The sequence below is a fragment of the Arachis stenosperma genome, chromosome 1 (assembly GCF_014773155.1).
Source record: "Arachis stenosperma cultivar V10309 chromosome 1, arast.V10309.gnm1.PFL2, whole genome shotgun sequence".
NCBI lineage: Eukaryota > Viridiplantae > Streptophyta > Magnoliopsida > Fabales > Fabaceae > Arachis > Arachis stenosperma.
In genome coordinates, this window is record NC_080377.1 from 102,482,234 (window position 1) to 102,500,551 (window position 18,318).

Consider the following 18,318-nt stretch of genomic DNA (forward strand, 5'->3'; position numbering starts at 1 on the left):
GCACTGATTCTCTAGTTAAAGCATGTGACCCCTTCTCCTAGAAGTCATTCCATATTTATACGCATTCTCGCACAATCATTCACATATAAAGCCCATGACTTATTACATTTATCCTTCGGCACCATAACCATACTATCGTCACCCTCTCGTGACCTTCCCATAATCACATGTGCCGATTTTTCTTTTCTTCAGTCTTTTGATTATCAACATAAATAAATCAAATTATCTTCGCACTATTCCCTCATCCTTCACTAAATATCTTTTGGAAAAGAATCATAAGGTTCTTTAATTAAGTTGGTATTCTCTAAAGCTTTTAAGATTATTCTGTTTACTACTCTCTGTTTTATTCTTCATAATACATATAATAATAATATTCTTATAGAATGACGTTAGCAATATAATGATAAAATATATACCATGAAGCATTAGCAAAGCGAAGCTCAGCGAAGAATACCGATATTTACTCATATAAGTAGATTTTAAACTCGATAATAATAATATTAACTAAATTTTATTTTAATCAAAGCGGATAAATAATAATAATAATAATAATAATAATAATAATAATAATAATAATAATAATAATAATAATAATTTTATCCTTTCTCAAAATATCTTGTTATAATAAAAATTATATAAAAATCTTAATTAATGTAAACTCTAGTTATCATAAAATCAATTATGTAAAATATCTTATTATAAAAAAATTATATAATAACCTTTATTTATCTAGGTTCAAATGATAATAATTATAAAATCAATTTAACATTGCCTAATAAAATAATTTTTAAGAAATAGTTCAAAGTAATAGAATAAATCATAATTAAGTTTAAATTTTAATAATTATAAATCAATTTAATTATGCTTAGTAAATTAGTTTCTAAAAGTAAGGAGCTATAATTAATAAAATAAATTATAACTTATTTATATTTAGATTTTTCGAATAACATCAGCTTATAAACATCTGCAAGAACCCCATTATTCTTGACTGTATCACATATCTTTAGAAAATTGGATATGAACAAATTAGGGTCCTCTTCCGGACTTCCACTGAACTGAAAATTTTATTACACCAAAGAGATGAGTTGAGACTTCAACTCAAAGTTGTTTACATAAACAACTGGTGGTACAATACTTCCCACACAACTCCCGGGATTGGGGCTAGTATAAGATTTTCCCCAACTTTCTTCTAACTGGCCGGGGTGTTGTTGGGTTATTGACCACTAGATGTTCAATATTTTTAGCCATACTAAATTCAGCTTCCTCCTTAGACTCGTCCCCAAGAAAAAAGTGGGATTCTCAACGTCACAGTGAAGAGAATTCCAGTGAGGCACATGAAAAATGAAAGAAAAGAACTAAAAAAATAAAGCAAAATGGGAAAAATTTAAAAGAAAATAAAACTAAAGGAAACAAAAATTAAAAAGGAATAGAAATAAACTAGAATGAAATAAAATAAAATAAAATAAAATAGCAACTAAACACAAACTAAAACAAGAAAAAGGTCTAATCTAGGCAACTAATCAACTGGTAGTTGTTAGTCACAGTTAATCCCTGACAATAGCACCAAAAACTTGGGTGAAATTTACAATTCACAACTTACCAGCAAGTACATCGGGTCATAACAAGTAATAACTCACGGTGAGTGAGTGAGTATCGATCTCACGAGGATTAATAGGCTAAGCAAGCAATGGTTGACTAGCTATTCTAGTTAGACAAGTTAAAATAAAAGTTCTAATTGTCAAATAGAATAAATAGCATTAAATTAAGGAAATCAAATAGTAAAAGGTTGAGAAAACAATATGAGAATGGAGTTAAGGCTTCAGAGATGTTTAAAACGTTCGGATTAATATTCAATGTCAACTACCTTGATCATGCAATGATTACGTTTATGGCGAACCCCAGGTGATTAAATTCCTATTCCTAGGCAATCCAATATCCTCTAATATAACTGACCATCAATCCCTTGATCACTCAATTGTATTAGAAGGTTAAGTTCAAATTCTGGTTTATAAGCCACAAAATCCTAAGAATTCCAAAGCAGAATGCAGTTATATGTCACGTACCACATTAAGTCTAGATAATTATAAGTTATGAGGAGTTGGTTTTAAGATGTAATTCTAATGATATAACTTTTCCAAGACTCAAATAGAATTTAAGTAAAATTAGAGTTATTTTCCAATAATCACTAATCCTTAGGATGAAGAACAAAATCAATCCTTAAATAATAATCAAAGCATTAATCAAGAGTAGAAGAACAAATATTTATTAATCCATTAAAGTAAATAGACCTCCTAACCTTAACAATGGAGATTTAGTTGCTCACGGTGTAGAAAATTCTAGCAGAGAAAAAAGTGTAAAAAGTGTGGAATGAAACTTAGGAGAGGAGAAGTCCCCAAGAAGGTAGATCTCAATCCTATTTATAGTCCTAATTAAAATAGATTTAAAACTTAAATAAAATCCTAAGAGATATTTTTTAATAGTCATGTGATTTACAAAATTAAATCTCCAAAAGCCTTGTTGATTTGTTGCAATGTGTGGTCCCCATCCTTGTGTATGCACTCGGCGCTAAATGTACGAGCCAACTTCTAGCCTGTCATGACCAAGGCTAGCAGCCAGGCGCTACTATTTAGCTGACTTTAGATACTTAAGACCATATATTAAGTATATACATATGAGCCTGTGGCGCTAGTCGAGAATTGTGTATCTAGTCGCGCATATCGAAATAGTTGTAAATTAAGCAGTTAATACAAAAAACAGAAAAAGCATAGCATAGCATACTCATATCATACATGAAAATGCCCGGAGGATTAATTCATCACAAAACACAAGTTCATACTTAATTACTTACTATATTATGTACATACTCGATCTGTAATGCTTACAGGCCCCGGCTCACAAGAGCTACCCTAGACTGGGACCCGTTCTACATTATAAAATAAATAAAAGAGCTACCCCTCTAAAAAGACTACTCAAGAGCGAGGGCAATGGCCACTATTATTAAGACTACTACCATTACTACTACTACTACTGATGTTGCTGTTACTTTATCTCTAGAAACTGCTATCAGAATATGCTGAAGCGAGGGAATCACTTTGACGCGCTGGTGATGTTACTGCTGCTCGCATCCTCTATGGAGTCCTCTTCCCCAGTCTTAAAAGAACTAGAGTACAGATCTGCCAACATCTGGTCAATCCACGCCTATAAGCTAAACTTGGTTGAAGGTACAGAACCATAGCTTTCAGGAACCCCTGGCCCTTCGAATCCTGGCTCAGCTACAGGGGATGGTGGTGGAGCGTCAGGCATAGGTACGTCAGGAACTACTTGATCCTCTTTGGGGTTGAACCATGGTGGATACTCAGGTATGTCAATGATCGGAGACTGCGGTATTGGCTCTGCCATATTCAGAGGGTAAGGAGGAAAAGGATACTGGCCTCTGCTGGGTTGAAGCTCGGATAGCAATGTATCATAAGGCATGTCACGGTCAAACTCTTGGCTAAGCAGAGGGTGAGAAAAAGGATGGTCAGGAAGATAGTAGGTGCGTGTACGTGGACTACTCCAAAATACTGCGCTTTCCATCGCAGGGTCCATGTATCTGCCGTACGTTGGGTACTCAAAGAAGATCATGCCGGTCCCCATCTGTGGACATGGGAAAAAGGGGGTGAGAACCTAGGGTTTCCAGTAAGGTACTATACGAAAAACCTACGAGGATCCGCAGCCTAAGTCTAATCGTTCACAGGATCACCATAGTAATCAATCATAAAAACCAATATAATCACAAGTATATAACAGTATAACAGTCACATACACAAGTAAGAAAACACAAGCAAAGAAATGTAGCAACCAAGTATGATGCATGTCTGGTCCTACGCAGGTCATGAGTTCATGCGTCAGTTGGCTACCCGCAGCCCGACGTTACCCAGCCCAAGTCCGGATATGGCTACTCCACTGGGTCGGCCGCGCACCGGTGCCCCAAATACAATTGCAGCACTAATAAAGAATGACCCAAAAATACAAGGTGCTCCCAGTGAGTAGCAGTCCATATGGCGGGCGTCCCCACATTCATATAGTCTCCGACTAGGTGGGATGGAAGTCCGCTCTGCCAGAGACTTCTTCGCACCTTGGGATTTACAGTTTCTTCTTCCACAGCACATCTCAACAGAATTTCTTTCTAAGGGACTTCTCCCCCCTTCTTTTATAAAAACTTGTGCCCGGATCTTTCTTAAAATTCCTCAACCTTGTCACATTTTACTATTTTGCCCTTTTTATTTAACTTTTCCTTTTACCGTTTTGTTAGGTTTTTAAGGATGCTTTCACCCCTAATGTTATTATTTTACCATTGTATCTTCATATATTTTTCTAATATACCTTTTCCCCTTGATGAAGTTAATTATTCATTTTTAATTAGACTTTATGCCTGGAATTACTAATATGCCCCTAAGTACTCTAGTTTTTACCGTTTAATCTTATTTAGCATCAAAATTTTACCGGATTAATCCTATTAGTTGCCTATGATTAAAATTATTTCTAATAATTTTATTAAATGCCAATTTTCACCCTAAGAGTCCTAAAACCAAATTTACCCTTTATTAATTTTATTTACTTATTCTAGTTACTACTTTTTACCGTTTTATTTCTAACTTTTACTAAAGCTTTTATTTAGGCCCGAAACTTTTTTATAATTATAATCCTGACCCAAATAATTTATATAATTACTATTTTACTCTTAATGATACTAAATTCATAATTCACTTATTTTTCATTTAAATTATATTTTTGACTCTCTTTTTACCTAAAAATGACCATAACACCCTTTTTACCTTTCCTCTGTTCCATAGGATTAAAACTATTTTTGTGACTACTTTTTAACTTTTTTCTACCATGATCTTCGTGCTCTTAATGAATAAAATTTCAGAGGTACAATTTTTATGTTTTTCTTCATTTTTGTGACGTTTAAAACTTGAAACTTAAACCCCAAGTACTTCCATATTTTCGGCTGTTTTCAAACAAAATCCAGAGGCAATGTAACATTATTTTACACATATTTATCAAGCCAAAATAGTGGTAACTCACAAAATTTCCAGAAATTCAAAACAAGCATAAATTCACCACAAAGCAGCTCATATAAGCACCGAAAACAAGCACAACCATACTCTAACTAATTCTAACGCTTACCTCTTATGTAATTTAGTTAATAAGCCTTTCTCACACTAGAAAACGTGCATACAAGGAAAAAACACAGCTGGTGGTGGTGAGTTTCGTTTTTGGGCCTAAAGTGTCGCAAAACGTCAGAATTTAGCCACTGTGAGCTCGAAACGCCTTAACTCCTTCGGCGTGCTCCATGGGTGCTTCAAGAAGAATACTCTATACATAGAGGAGAGTAATGATTCATAATGGTTACTGTTTCTTTTAAAAAGAAAAAGAAAAGGAGAAAGAACAAGAGTTTACCTAGCTGAATTCGGTAAAAACGCAAAGATTGGTGAAAACGGACAAGAGTTTGTACTTGTATGGTTTGAGTCTTTGAAGAACACTTGGAGAATAGTGTATGAATGGTGATATAAGGGGCTGAAAACACAGGTATGGTGATGAGTCCATATTTGCTGAGATATTTTTACTTGATTTGAGTGGATTTCATCACATAAACCTACACTTAAGCACCAAAATAGCATACTTTTATGTTATCTCCCTAGATTAGACTTAAATGTGACAACATGTGTTTTTGTGCTTAAATTAGTGATTTTGATTCTACTTTTATGTCATTCGATGCCATGACTTGTTTGTGAGTGATTTCAGGTCATTTAGGCAAGAATGAGTTGGTAGAAAGTGGAAGAAAGCATGTACAAAGGGAGAACACATGAAGAAAACAAAGGAGAAGCACACACTGACGTGTGCGTACGCACGATCACCTGTACATACGCACAGGTCCCTGCATGTAGTTTCATTAATGAAACATGTGATCCGCGATTATGGGGGCCTTCGGCCCAGTTTTGGAAGGCTTGATGCTGAATGGGAAGTGCTATATCAAGGGAAATTGACCACATATGTAGGGAGCTCACTTTAGATTAGTTTTTATTAAGTTTTCATTAGTTTTAGGAAGCTTCCATAGGAGTAGGAGTAGTGTAGATAGAATTCTCTCCTAGGGTTTATCAATTTCCATTGTAACATTTTATAGCAAGCTTTAATTTTGGATTTTGCTTCTTTAATTGTAAGTACTCTCAATTTCCTCTTTAATTACATCACTTTTACTTTCATTTTCTCTTGGTTCAAGTTACTTTGTTCATAATTGCAATTTTGAATTTCTTAAAGTGTTGATTGATGAATTTAATGCTTTGTGCTTCCTTTATGCTTGTTCGAATGTTTATGGTTGATTTTGTGAACAATTGGTTATAGTTTTCATTTTCTTCTGCGAATTCTCATGTTTTGGTTTTATGCCCATCAAGTGTTTGTGAAAATACCACTTGGTAATTTTGAGTAGATTTTTACACCTTGGCTTGAGATTTGAGTTCCTAGAATACTAGAGTCATGATGTCTGACATTTAGTGGTAATTCTTGGGGAGTTAGTTGACTCTTGTTTTCATTAAAGCTAGCTTTTTATCAACTAGTTCGGTAAGTTAGCTAGGACTGATGGATCAAGGTCAATTATGCTTGCTTGACCTACTCCTCGATGTTAGGGGGTTAACTAAGTGAGATTAACTCATGATAATTACTGTAGTTGTGGTTATGACAATGATAGGATTCCTTAGATTCTCATTCCCTAGTCAAGGCTCCTTTTATGCATTTATAGCATTTTCACTAGTTTTGATCTTGTTTTCTTGTTAATGGCATTGATTGCAATTTTGATCATTTCTTAGTTCTTTTATATCTTAGTTCTTTTAATCTTTCGTTCTTTCATTGCAAAATCCTTTTTTCCTAACAACCGAAAGTGTACTCCAATTGCAATTCCTAGAGAGACGACTCGAGGTTTCATTACTCTCGGTTTATTGTTTTTATTTGGATATATCAAACTTTGATTTGAGAGGATAGATTTCTGATTTGGACTATACTCACAACAGAAGTTATTTTATACTCAACCTAATTGATAAGACATTCCTCTTCATCGTTGAAATTCAAATATCTGATAATCCACATTTTTCATCTTCTTATAAAGTTAAGAAGATGACTGATAATGTAGACTTCATAAATAAATTCAAAAAGACTCAACCTATTCAAATTGTGAGGACAGTTATAAGTGTACTTTCTATTAAAAATCAGTTTATTTTTCTCTTCCTTGGTCATTAGTAGTATCTAATTTATAAATAATAATTAATAACTAATTATAATTTTAGGATGTTAACTATACCGGTGGTTTGCTTGCAACTTCAAAGGCATCCTCAATCATTGAAGGGGAGAAAGTAGAAGGTGCTAAGGTATTTGTTCAAAAAATGAATTTTTTGTTTTGAATTCTCCAATGAAGTTGCAGACAATGATGAATTTGAAGTGTTGGAAAATGCTATTACACCAACCAAGCGACTATCCTCGGAGTCAGAAGATTCGAAGGTGTAAGGAGATACCTCAACTTGCAAGAAGATCAAGATTGAGAATAAAACTTAAGAATTTGGATGCACATGTTTTGGAATCCCTTTTAGAGTCTATCTAATAGAATAATGCCAAGCATATGTTTGTTTTGGTAGAAACATTGTCTTTTCTTGAGTTGTTATTTTTCGATTTTTATGTTTGGAATTAAAATTTTTTTTAAATATAAATTGAAGTTATTCGATTATTACTTGTGGATTTATTTTTAATTCGATTCACACTATTGATATTATGTTAATTTCTAATTTAGTATTTAATGTCATAAAGTTATAAATTTCTCATATGAATTATTGTTGATACAATTAAGTTAGTTATTAATTTTTAATGTGTACTTATCTTAAAAAAATCTAATTATAATTTTTAATTAAAGTATTATGTTTAAAATTTTAAATTTAAATTCAAATAAACTTTTTTTTGAATTTTTAAGTAAGCAATTGAGTTTGAGAATATTTTTTAAAATTTTATATAATTTATAAGCCAATATGCTAATTACAAAAGATTATATTAAAGTAAATAGAATTATTAGTCTTATTAAAATGTGAGGTTATTTATACTATTTAAAAGAAAATTTTAATTTGACATTCTTCTATACTGAATTCTATTTCTAATGTTGTTTCGACAAAATTGAATTAATTTAAGAAATTCTATTTAAAAATTTAAAATTTGTATTAGCTAATTAATAAACTCTATTTAAAATTTTGAAATTTGAAATTCTAATACTAATTCATAATTAAGTGACTCCTTAACTGTTTTCAATTTTTAAATTTAAATTTTTTTACTTGCCACATTTATAAATTTTCTCTTTACTCAATTTACATTGTTATCTTTTAGATTGTTTCTCCACAATAGAAGTACTTTCATTTTTTCTCTCTCCTTTAAATATTTTTTCTAAATTTACATAATTTATAAGGTTATTAATTTTTAGATTATATTTAATTTTATTTATTTTTATTGACAAATAATAGGATTGATACTATTCATGACAAAATTAATAAAAATTATTTTTAAATTAACAAATTCCTATATTCTTAATGAACAACGAATGTTTAATTAGAAAATTTTATTTAAACATTTAAAATTTGCACTAACTAATTAGTAAACTCTATTTAAAAATTTAAATTTAAAATTCTAATACTAATTTCTATATTCTTAATCATGAAACTTCTAATGTCTTCTTTAGATCAAGATGAAGGTGAAATGAAAAGATTTGCTAATTGGATACTTGATGTTAGAAATGGAAATATTGGTTCTATTGTTGGTGATGAATCAGAAATTGAAATTCCAGATAATCTATTGATTACAACTACTAATGATCCTCTCTCTCATTTGGTAGACTTTGCATATCCAAATTTGTTGCAAAACATGTCAGATTACAGATATTTTTAGAGTAGAACAATTCTTGCACCCACGCTTGAGAGTGTCGAGAAGGTAAATAATTTTGTCTTGACAATTTTTCCAGGGATGGAAAAGAAGTATTTGAGTTCTGACACAACATATCAAGGTGATGAGAATGAAGATGCACAACAAGAGTGATTCACACCAGAGTTCCTAAATGACATCAAATGTTTGGGACTATCCAATCACAAGTTGACTTTGAAGACAGGAGTCGCTGTAATGCTACTGCGAAACATAGACCAGACTTCAGGTTTATGCAACGGACAAGATTAATAATTAACAAACTTGGCAGCAGCGTAATTGGAGCGACGGTAAGTGACCAGTAGAAATATTGGAGATAAAGTGTACATTTCAAGAATGAACTTGATCCCTTCAGATTCAAGATTGTCATTTAAGTTCTAACGAAGACAGTTTCCATTAATAGTATGCTTTGCAATAACCATTAGAAAGAGTTAGGGTCAATCATTATCACATGTAGGACTTTACTTGCTAAAATTAGTGTTCACCCATGGACAACTTTATGTTGCTTTGTCAAGAGTTAAGAGTCGCAGTGGCCTCAAGGTTTTAATTCTAGATGAAAACGGCAATCCAAAGTCATCAACAACAAATGTCGTATTCAAAGAAGTTTTTAATACTATTTAGGTAAGAATAATATTATTTTCATTTTAATACTATGTTATGATTTATACTTTTGTATAAATATTTACTATAGATATAACTAATTTATCTATAACTATTTTCAGATTTGAGATGAAATGTGTAATAAGGAACACAACAGCATATGCCAATTGCTTTTCTAATGAAATTAGTAAGATACTAGGTTGTCGATAAATTTTTATTAGTCTTTTGTTTAGTGTAAAATTGACATGCTATTATTACAATTATATATATTCTTATTTTTTTATGTCCCTCTTTATGGTTCAAGAATATTATAAATTTCAAACTCTTCTATTTGTTTTTTATTTTGAATAAAGATAAAACAACATATTCAGTACGTTTATTATATAATGACAATAATCATATTATACTAAACTCAAAAAATTTATAATTATAAAATATTATTTTTAATTTAATATGTCAAATTTAAATATAAGCCGGTTGACAATATACATTAGAATTTAATAGGGCTGTCAAATGGGCTAGCCCGGCCCATTTAGGCCTAGCCCATTAAGCCCGTGGGTTAAACAGGCTGTTCCGTTTAAACCCGCTTTATTCGTAGGCAAGAATTTTCTAGCCCGGACCGTTTATGGTCAGCCCGATGGGTTAAACGGGCCAGCCCGTTTATCATTTTATTTTATTTTTTGAAAAATATTTTTGACAAAAAATACTACTTTTAGGTCAAAAACCAATAAAAATAATATTTTTTAGCTGATGGATCGAATTTTTAGGTCGAATCGGGAGAAATATTAACTAAAAGTGCTACTTTTTTTTTTAAAATGTAAAAAAAAAATAAACGGCCCATCCGTTTAGCTCGCGGGTTAGCCCGTTTAATCCATCATTTTTTTTTGGTTAATCAGGTTCATCCCGTTTAGCCCGAAATTTAAACGGACTTAATTTTAAAGACAAAACCCACCCATTTAAATGGATAAACGGACTGGCCGATAAATTTAGCCCATTTTATCGGCCTAGAATTTAGATTACTGAAATTTGTCGTTTTCATTTTGCGTATAAAAACTAAATTTCTTTAACAAATAAAAAAAAATATAAATTTAAGTATTTTTTTTTTTTTTTTTTTGGTCGATGGATTGGACAAACCCCAATCCTAGGTTACACACTCACACACCCACTCACACACACTAACCTAGCCACTGCTAGGGTTCGAACTTGTGTGGCTTTGGATTGAGGCAAATACTTTTGCCATTGAACCACATGCCTCAGCCACAATTTAAGTATTAATACACTAACTGTATTCTGTATATAACGGGCTTGCCACCGTTCCTCTTGGCAAAAACGAAACAATCATTTGCAATTTTGTATCACCACATTCCGCAGGCACATGTCTGAAATAGGTGGTCAAAGTCCCAGCAGGTATCGAGTAGTGTTCGCCCTCGAACCCAAGAAAGTGCAGAGCTTCCTCCAAAACTCCCTAATTGACCATGCCAAAAATCACGCCATTGAACTCATACCAATCGACCTCACCACAGCCATACACCAACAACTCCCATTCCACTCCATCATCCACAAACTGCACTCCCCTCAATGGACCCAACAACTCCGCCACTTCTCCCTTCACAACCCCTCCATCCCAATCATCGACCCACCCGACGCAGTAGATCGCCTACACGACCGAGTCACAATGCTCGACTCGGTCCCCAAACTCTCCCTCCAAAACGACGTCGTTTCTGTTTCCGTCCCCAAACAAGCCGTCGCAAACGACGAGAGAACCGCCATCGAGGGACTTGATTCGGTGAACCTGCGGTTCCCGGTGATAGCGAAGCCCTTGGCAGCCGACGGGAGCGCGAGTTCCCATAATCTATGCTTGGTCTTTGACCGTGAAGGGTTGAAATCCCTAAATTACCCTGTGGTGGTGCAAGAGTTCGTGAACCACGGTGGCGCGGTTTTCAAGATCTACGTTGCGGGGAGGCACGTGACTTGCGTGAGGAGGATGTCGTTGGCGGATATAACGGAGGAAGAGATTAAGAATCTGAAGGGGGCGGTGCCATTCTCTCAGGTGTCAAACGTGAAGGGGTCACGTGAGCAGGAGGAGGAAGGGGATGGTGTTGAAATGCCTCCTGAGGGGTTGGTGAGTGAGTTGGGAAGGGGGTTGAGGGAGGCTTTGGGGCTTAACCTCTTCAACGTTGATGTGATTAGAGATGTCAATGACGAGAAAAGGTACCTCGTTATTGATATCAATTACTTTCCTGGCTATGCTAAGTTGCCATGTTATGAGACATTTTTCACCAATTTCTTGTTGGATGTTGTACATGGCAAAAACACCGTCTAGGTGCTGCTAGCAGCAGATGTTGTTAGCACTCTTGTCTAATCATTTTCTTTAAAAGCCTAATTGGGCTCCTTTAGTGTTTTCTTTTCTCTGTTTTTTCGAGAATAATAACGTTGTCTCTACTTACAAAATCCCCATTTTCTCTGTTTCCCACCTTGTGGACAAATATAAAATCATTTCCGACTGGAGAAGGAAAAAAAAAAAGAAGACTTGGAATAGTAATAATTTGATTATAAGTGTATTTCTGTACATCTTGGTGCTTATCTTCAATGGCGTCTGTCTTGATAACGTGATCAAATCAGAGCTGCCATTGGAATCCGATTCTGTGATGATGCATGCACTTTAATTGGAAGCTTTATTTTACAATGAATCGACAATCAACATTAAGTTTTGTTCGATTACAACTAAAAAGGAGCACAAATGAAATTCAATGCCATGTCTGGGTTCACTTTTATTCTTCAGTCTCGTCCCTATGCATTCGCCCTTCACCCAACCACTTAAGTGTTATTGGCTTATTGCTAATAAATTTACTTACTGAAATAATAGAGACAATTCTATGGCTCAAGGGAGTGGGAAAATGAATATCGTGCTGTTTTATTGTATGTATGCATACATGATACATCAGTTATGGTGATACGAAATTTAATTGCTCAAACACGATTCGCCAACTATTAAGTACAATGAAAACAACAAAGAACAAACCATAGCCTAGTCAGCTTCAGAAGTAATTACTGAATTGTAAGAATACAGCTGACAAGCATAAACTAAGAAAAAGTCAGATCTTTAAGGTGTTTCTAACATGTACAACACATTAACATTAGAAAAACAAAGCAGCAAAATGGTTGTTTGCATCACCATTCTAGACGAAGAAGAGATTTAAGCTGTGGCAGCCTTCTCTCCGGTGGTTGTTTCTTCTCCATTTGCAGTGGTTGCCTTAGCACGCTTAGCTTCGTAGTCTTTAACAGCTGCTTTAATTGCATCTTCAGCAAGCATGCTGCAGTGAAGCTTAACTGGTGGAAGTGAAAGATGCTTTGCAATTTCGCTGCAGGACATCAAACATTTGTCACTATGAAAGCTCAGAATATCAGACAGGAACAACTAGGAATGAATTTAGAATCAGGTAGACCAAAACAATGAGAAGGTATAAGCCGTAGAAACCAAAGGCCTTAAAAAGCATCCTATGATAAAATTAACTCTGAAATAATCAATAGGCTATGAGAGAGTAATTAGCAAGGCAATGAATAGCAGAATATAAACTACCTCAGCCCCTTTCTGCAAGACAACAAGACATTGTGAGGGGCAATACATAAGTTTAATACTAAAGATCCATGCACTTTCCAATATCTTGTCTTCCACAAGCAACCATAAAAGATAAAACAGTGATCTTCTATATAATATCTGTTCCTCAACTTCAGTCAGAACCAAATGGGAGATGTTAAAAAGGCATAAAAGAATGCTATACTCGGGAACATTCTCCATGGTTGAAATTCCACCCGAGAGATTATTCTTGAGCAATCAAATATTACAAGTCATATTATTTCAACTTATGTGAACCCTAACTCAGTAAGTTTCATATTATTAATAAAAAGAAGTACAAAAATTCTAAAATGATAAAAAGTTACCATACAATTGAACACATTTCTTGGATTAGAGAGTTGCAAGGCAGATACTTACGTGTTCTTAATGGACAAAACTTCCTCCATCTGCTTTCCCTTTACCCATTCAGTAGCTAGCAAAAGAAAACCATAAATTAGAAACATATATGTCAAATGTCAATCTAGCAATGATGACAAGATTAGATGAAACATGATAAATCAATCCACAAATCAAAAACTTATTCTTAGGTATACACACATTCTACCAACTAGTGGTAACAAGCACGCTCCACAAGATGTTTTCGATTTCGAGCTTCCTAAATCCTAATAACTACGCCCTCAACTTATTTTATGTTTTTTAAAAGATCCCCAGCTCATAGGCAATCAAATTCAAAACCATAATCGTATTATTAAGATTTTAATTACAAGCAATTAAGCACTTAAAGGGAAACCAATTGGAGAAAAAAATAAAATAAAATAAAATATAAGCAACAGTAGCAAACAAGGGTTTACCGACAGAGGAAGAAGCAATGGCGGAGCCGCAGCCGAAGGTCTTGAAGCGAGCATCAACAATCTTGCCGGTCTTCTCGTCGACCTTAATCTGCAGCTTCATGACGTCACCGCACGCCGGTGCTCCGACCAAACCCGTTCCCACGGTGGGGTCATTCTTGTCGAAGGAACCAACGTTCCGTGGATTGTTGTAGTGATCTACCACCCTCTCATGGTAAAATCGCGGCAGAACCCTAAGCGCCTGTTGTGGTGCCGGCGACGGCGTCACAAATAACCTCTTTGCAGCGACCCTCAGCATTTCCGTGTATCTGGTGTTCCTATATCGTTTTCTTCCTTACTTGGAGGTTGGAGCCCTGAATTGCAAGATGAGAATGAAAAACAAAGGAAACCAAGAAAATAGGAAATGAAATAATTAATTAATACTTTTTCTTTTCTTTTTTTTTTTTTGGTGACTATACTTTTTCTTTTCTTGGAATATATTTCAACCATCCAAAAACAAAATTGGCCAGAAAACAATTTTTGTAGATGAAATGGGCCACGTGGAGGACTGGATGGTACAGATTCTTTTAATCTAGAACCTCTATAGGAAATATATACTCATACTCATTAAGCCATTTTTATTAGGGATACTAGTTTAGCACGGGATGGTTTAATCCGGTTGTTACATCACTTGTTTTTAAATTCATATTGACTTTAATAAAAAGTGCATTTAACTCGGTGCATTAATAAAATATAATTCAAATTATTTAACAAAAATAATGAACCATAATATTAGTATCAAAAGTACAAAATGTAACACATTAATCATAAAATAGATTAAACGATCTTTTTAACGAAAAACTTTTTATTCGAAATTCAACACATATATTATGTTAAACTGTTTTCATCAATATCCAATAAATTTGTCAAATTTATTTGATTTATTTTTGAATGATTATAGTGATATGAAGGTGATTTGAAATGGTGATTTAAATCTGAAGGTGAGATTCAAACTCCTTTTGAAGTAACGTTCAACTTGTTCTAGTGTTTAGGTGTCGCCATCTGAGTTTTTCGTGAGGAGGTGGAAGTGGTACTTGTAAGAGATTTCGATACTTAAGTTAGCATGAACTTTAGGTAGGTTTTTAGTAGATTGGGACTTGAATATAGCTGAGGGTGTCAGTGTATTTATAGTAAAATAGATAACCACCTTTTAGATTTGTTCAACCTTTAAGGATAGATAACCGTTTCCTTTTGTTAGGGAAGTTGTTAAGATCTTTCTTCTAAATAAATAGGACATATTTTAGGTGTCAGTTACTTATTTAGATAAGTGGGACAGAACTCATGTCGCTGTGTCCAACCTCTGTGAGGTCGGGTAGGGGTAGCTCAGAACGATGTTTGTAGGCTGGGCTTTATTTATTTTATGCCTGGCTAAATTATGGGTCAGTGCATGAACAGTGCCTATACTCGAGGTCGAACTTGACAAAGTCAGGCTCAGACAATTAGATGACCAAGTTGAAATGTTGAGATGTGGATAAGTTGTTTAGTAGATTTGAGGTCTGAAGTCAAGGAGATCTGTCGACTCAACATGATTTGGATGATGTAACGTTTTCGTAACGTTACCTCGCAACTATTTATGCGCTTTTTCCGTGCGTATCATTTTGTTGTAGTTTAGTTGTTACTTTCTTAAAAGTTGTCGTTTGGTGACCTGATATTACAAGTCGTTTTCACATTCTATGTGACTTGCTCTCTTTATACGACTTGTTTTTGGCCAAGTCTTTTTTCTAGAACTGATTTGTACAACTCGTTCTTTTCGAGTTATTTAAGGCTTGTAGACTCTGTATAACTGATTTTAGCACATCTTGCTTAACCAGAGAATATTTCTTGTCCTAATTTTGTACAACTCGTTCAGTTCGAGTTGTTTTGAGAATGCATGACTTGTTTTAATACAAATCACCTTTCTGAAACTTATTCTAATTTCATACAACTTGTTTTATACGGAGCTATTTTGAAGATTGTAGATTTGTTGCATGACTTTGTTTTTGGTACAAATCGTTTATTTTGAGACATGATTATTTTTTTATCGGATTTCATGCAACTCGTTTAGTTCGAGTTGTTTTGCAGCTTAATGACTTATTTTAACACAAATCATTTTTGAAACTTATAGTATTGATTTTGTACGACTTGTTTTGATACAAATCATTTATTTCAAAACTTATAACTATTTCTTAGTATAACCTCGTCTAGCTCATTCGATACGAGTAGTTTTAAGATTTTACAATCTGTTTCGTTTCAAATCGCTTAATTAAAACGTGACTATTTCTTGATCTGATTTCATACAACTCGTTTAAATCCGAGCTATTTTTAGGACTTCACAACTTGTTTTACAACTTGTTCACTTTGAGTCATTTTAAAATATCAGATTATCTTTATAGCCATCAGACTTCGTTGCTTTATCCATTGTGTCCCTGCTCGAAGTCGAGCTTTATGAAGCCAGACTGGAACAATCAAACGGTTTGGATTATCAAATGAAGCCTTTCAATGATTTGTTCAATGGTGCACGAAATTGTGATCTCAATGGCGCCAACAACTTGGTATGCACAATTGTAATCTCAACTCTTTTTCACAATTTCGCACAACTAACCAGCAAGTGCACTGGCTCGTCCAAGTAATAAACCTTACGTGAGTAAGGGTCGATCCCACGGAGATTGTCGGCTTGAAGCAAACTATGGTCATCTTGTAAATGTCAGTCAGGCGGATTCAAATGGTTATAGAGTTTTGATAATTAAAAGATAAATAAAACATAAAATAAAGATAAAGATACTTATGCAATTCATTGGTGGGAATTTCAGATAAGCATATGGAGATGCGTTATTCCTTTTGAATCTCTGCTTTCATACTGCCTTCATCCAATCCTTCATACTCCTTTCTATGGTAAGCTGTATGTTGGGGGATCACCGTTGTCAATGGCTACCGTCCGTCCTCTCAGTGAAAATGGTCCAAATGCGCTGTCACCGCATGGCTAATCATCTGTCGGTTCTCAGTCATGTTGGAATAGGATCCATTGATCCTTTTGTGTCTGTCACCACGCCCAACACTTGCGAGTTTAAAGCTCGTCACAGTCATCCCATCCCAGATCCTACTCGGAATACCACAGACAAGGTTTAGACTTTCCGGATCTCAAGAATGCTGTCAATTGATTCTAGCTTATACCACGAAGACTCTGATCGTGAACCAGAAGGCTAAGAGATATGCATTCAAGCTAGTTTGCATGTAGAACAGGAGTGTTTGTCAAGCACGCGTTCATAGGTTGAGAATGATGATGAGCGTCACATAATCATCACATTCATCATGTTCATGTGTGTGAATGAATATCTTAGAACAAGAATAAGCATGAATTGAATAGAAAAATAGTAGTAATTGCATTAATACTCGAGGAACAGTAGAGCTCTACACCTTAATCTATGGTGTGTAGAGACTCCACTATTGAAAATACATAAGTGATGATGGTCCAGGCATGGCCGTGAGGCCAGCCCCCAATGTCTAAGATAGCATAAAACTGATCAAAGATCCCAGCATGTCCAATACAATAGTAAAAGGTCCTATTTATACTAGACTAGTTATTAGGGTTTACAGAAATAAGTAAATGATGCAGAAATCCACTTCTGGGCCCACTTGGTGTGTGCTTGGACTGAGCATTGAAGCTTTCATGTGTAGAGACTTCTCTTGGAGTTAAACGCCAGTTTGCAGCCTGTTTTGGGTGTTTAACTCTAGCTTGTAACTTGTTTCTGGCGTTTAACGCCAGAATAGTGCAGAGAATTGGCGTTTGAACCTAATTTGCATCATCAAAACTCAAGCAAAATATGGACTATTATATATTGCTGGAAAGTTCGAGATGTCTACTTTCCAACGCAATTAAGAACGCGCCATTTGGGTTTCTGTAGCTCCAAAAATTCCATTTCGAGTCCAGGGAGGTCAGAATCCAACAGCATCAGCAGTCCTTTTTCAGCCTCTGAATTAGATTTTTGCTCAGGTCCCTCAATTACAGCCAGAAAATACCTAAAATTACAGAAAAACATACAAACTCATAGTAAAGTCCAGATATATGATTTTTGTATAAAAACTAATAAAATATACTAAAAAGTGACTAAATCATACTAAAAACTCCCTAAAAACAATACCAAAAAGCGTATAAATTATCCACTCATCACAACACCAAATTTAAATTGTTACTTGTCCCCAAGCAACTGAAAACAAAATAGGATAAAAAAAGAGAATATACAATGAATCTCACAATATCAATGAAACTTAGTCCCAATTAGATGAGCGGGG

General features: G+C 34.4%; 2 protein-coding genes across 2 annotated transcripts; one reads left to right on the plus strand and one right to left on the minus strand.

Moving 5' to 3' along the window:
• The first annotated feature begins 10,900 nt into the window (after positions 1–10,900).
• Positions 10,901–12,446, plus strand: LOC130967693 (inositol-tetrakisphosphate 1-kinase 2-like). The gene has a single exon (XM_057892673.1). It carries the CDS (start codon positions 10,961–10,963, stop codon positions 11,906–11,908), a length of 948 nt encoding a protein of 315 aa, XP_057748656.1. The 5' UTR covers positions 10,901–10,960; the 3' UTR covers positions 11,909–12,446.
• Positions 12,447–12,477: 31 nt separating this feature from the next.
• Positions 12,478–14,405, minus strand: LOC130967701 (iron-sulfur cluster assembly protein 1-like). Its single transcript, XM_057892686.1, has 3 exons — positions 14,014–14,405; positions 13,580–13,634; positions 12,478–12,947 (listed from the first exon to the last, which is right to left on the minus strand). Exons 1-3 carry the CDS (start codon positions 14,306–14,308, stop codon positions 12,782–12,784), a joined length of 516 nt encoding a protein of 171 aa, XP_057748669.1. The 5' UTR covers positions 14,309–14,405; the 3' UTR covers positions 12,478–12,781.
• Positions 14,406–18,318: the final 3,913 nt, after the last annotated feature.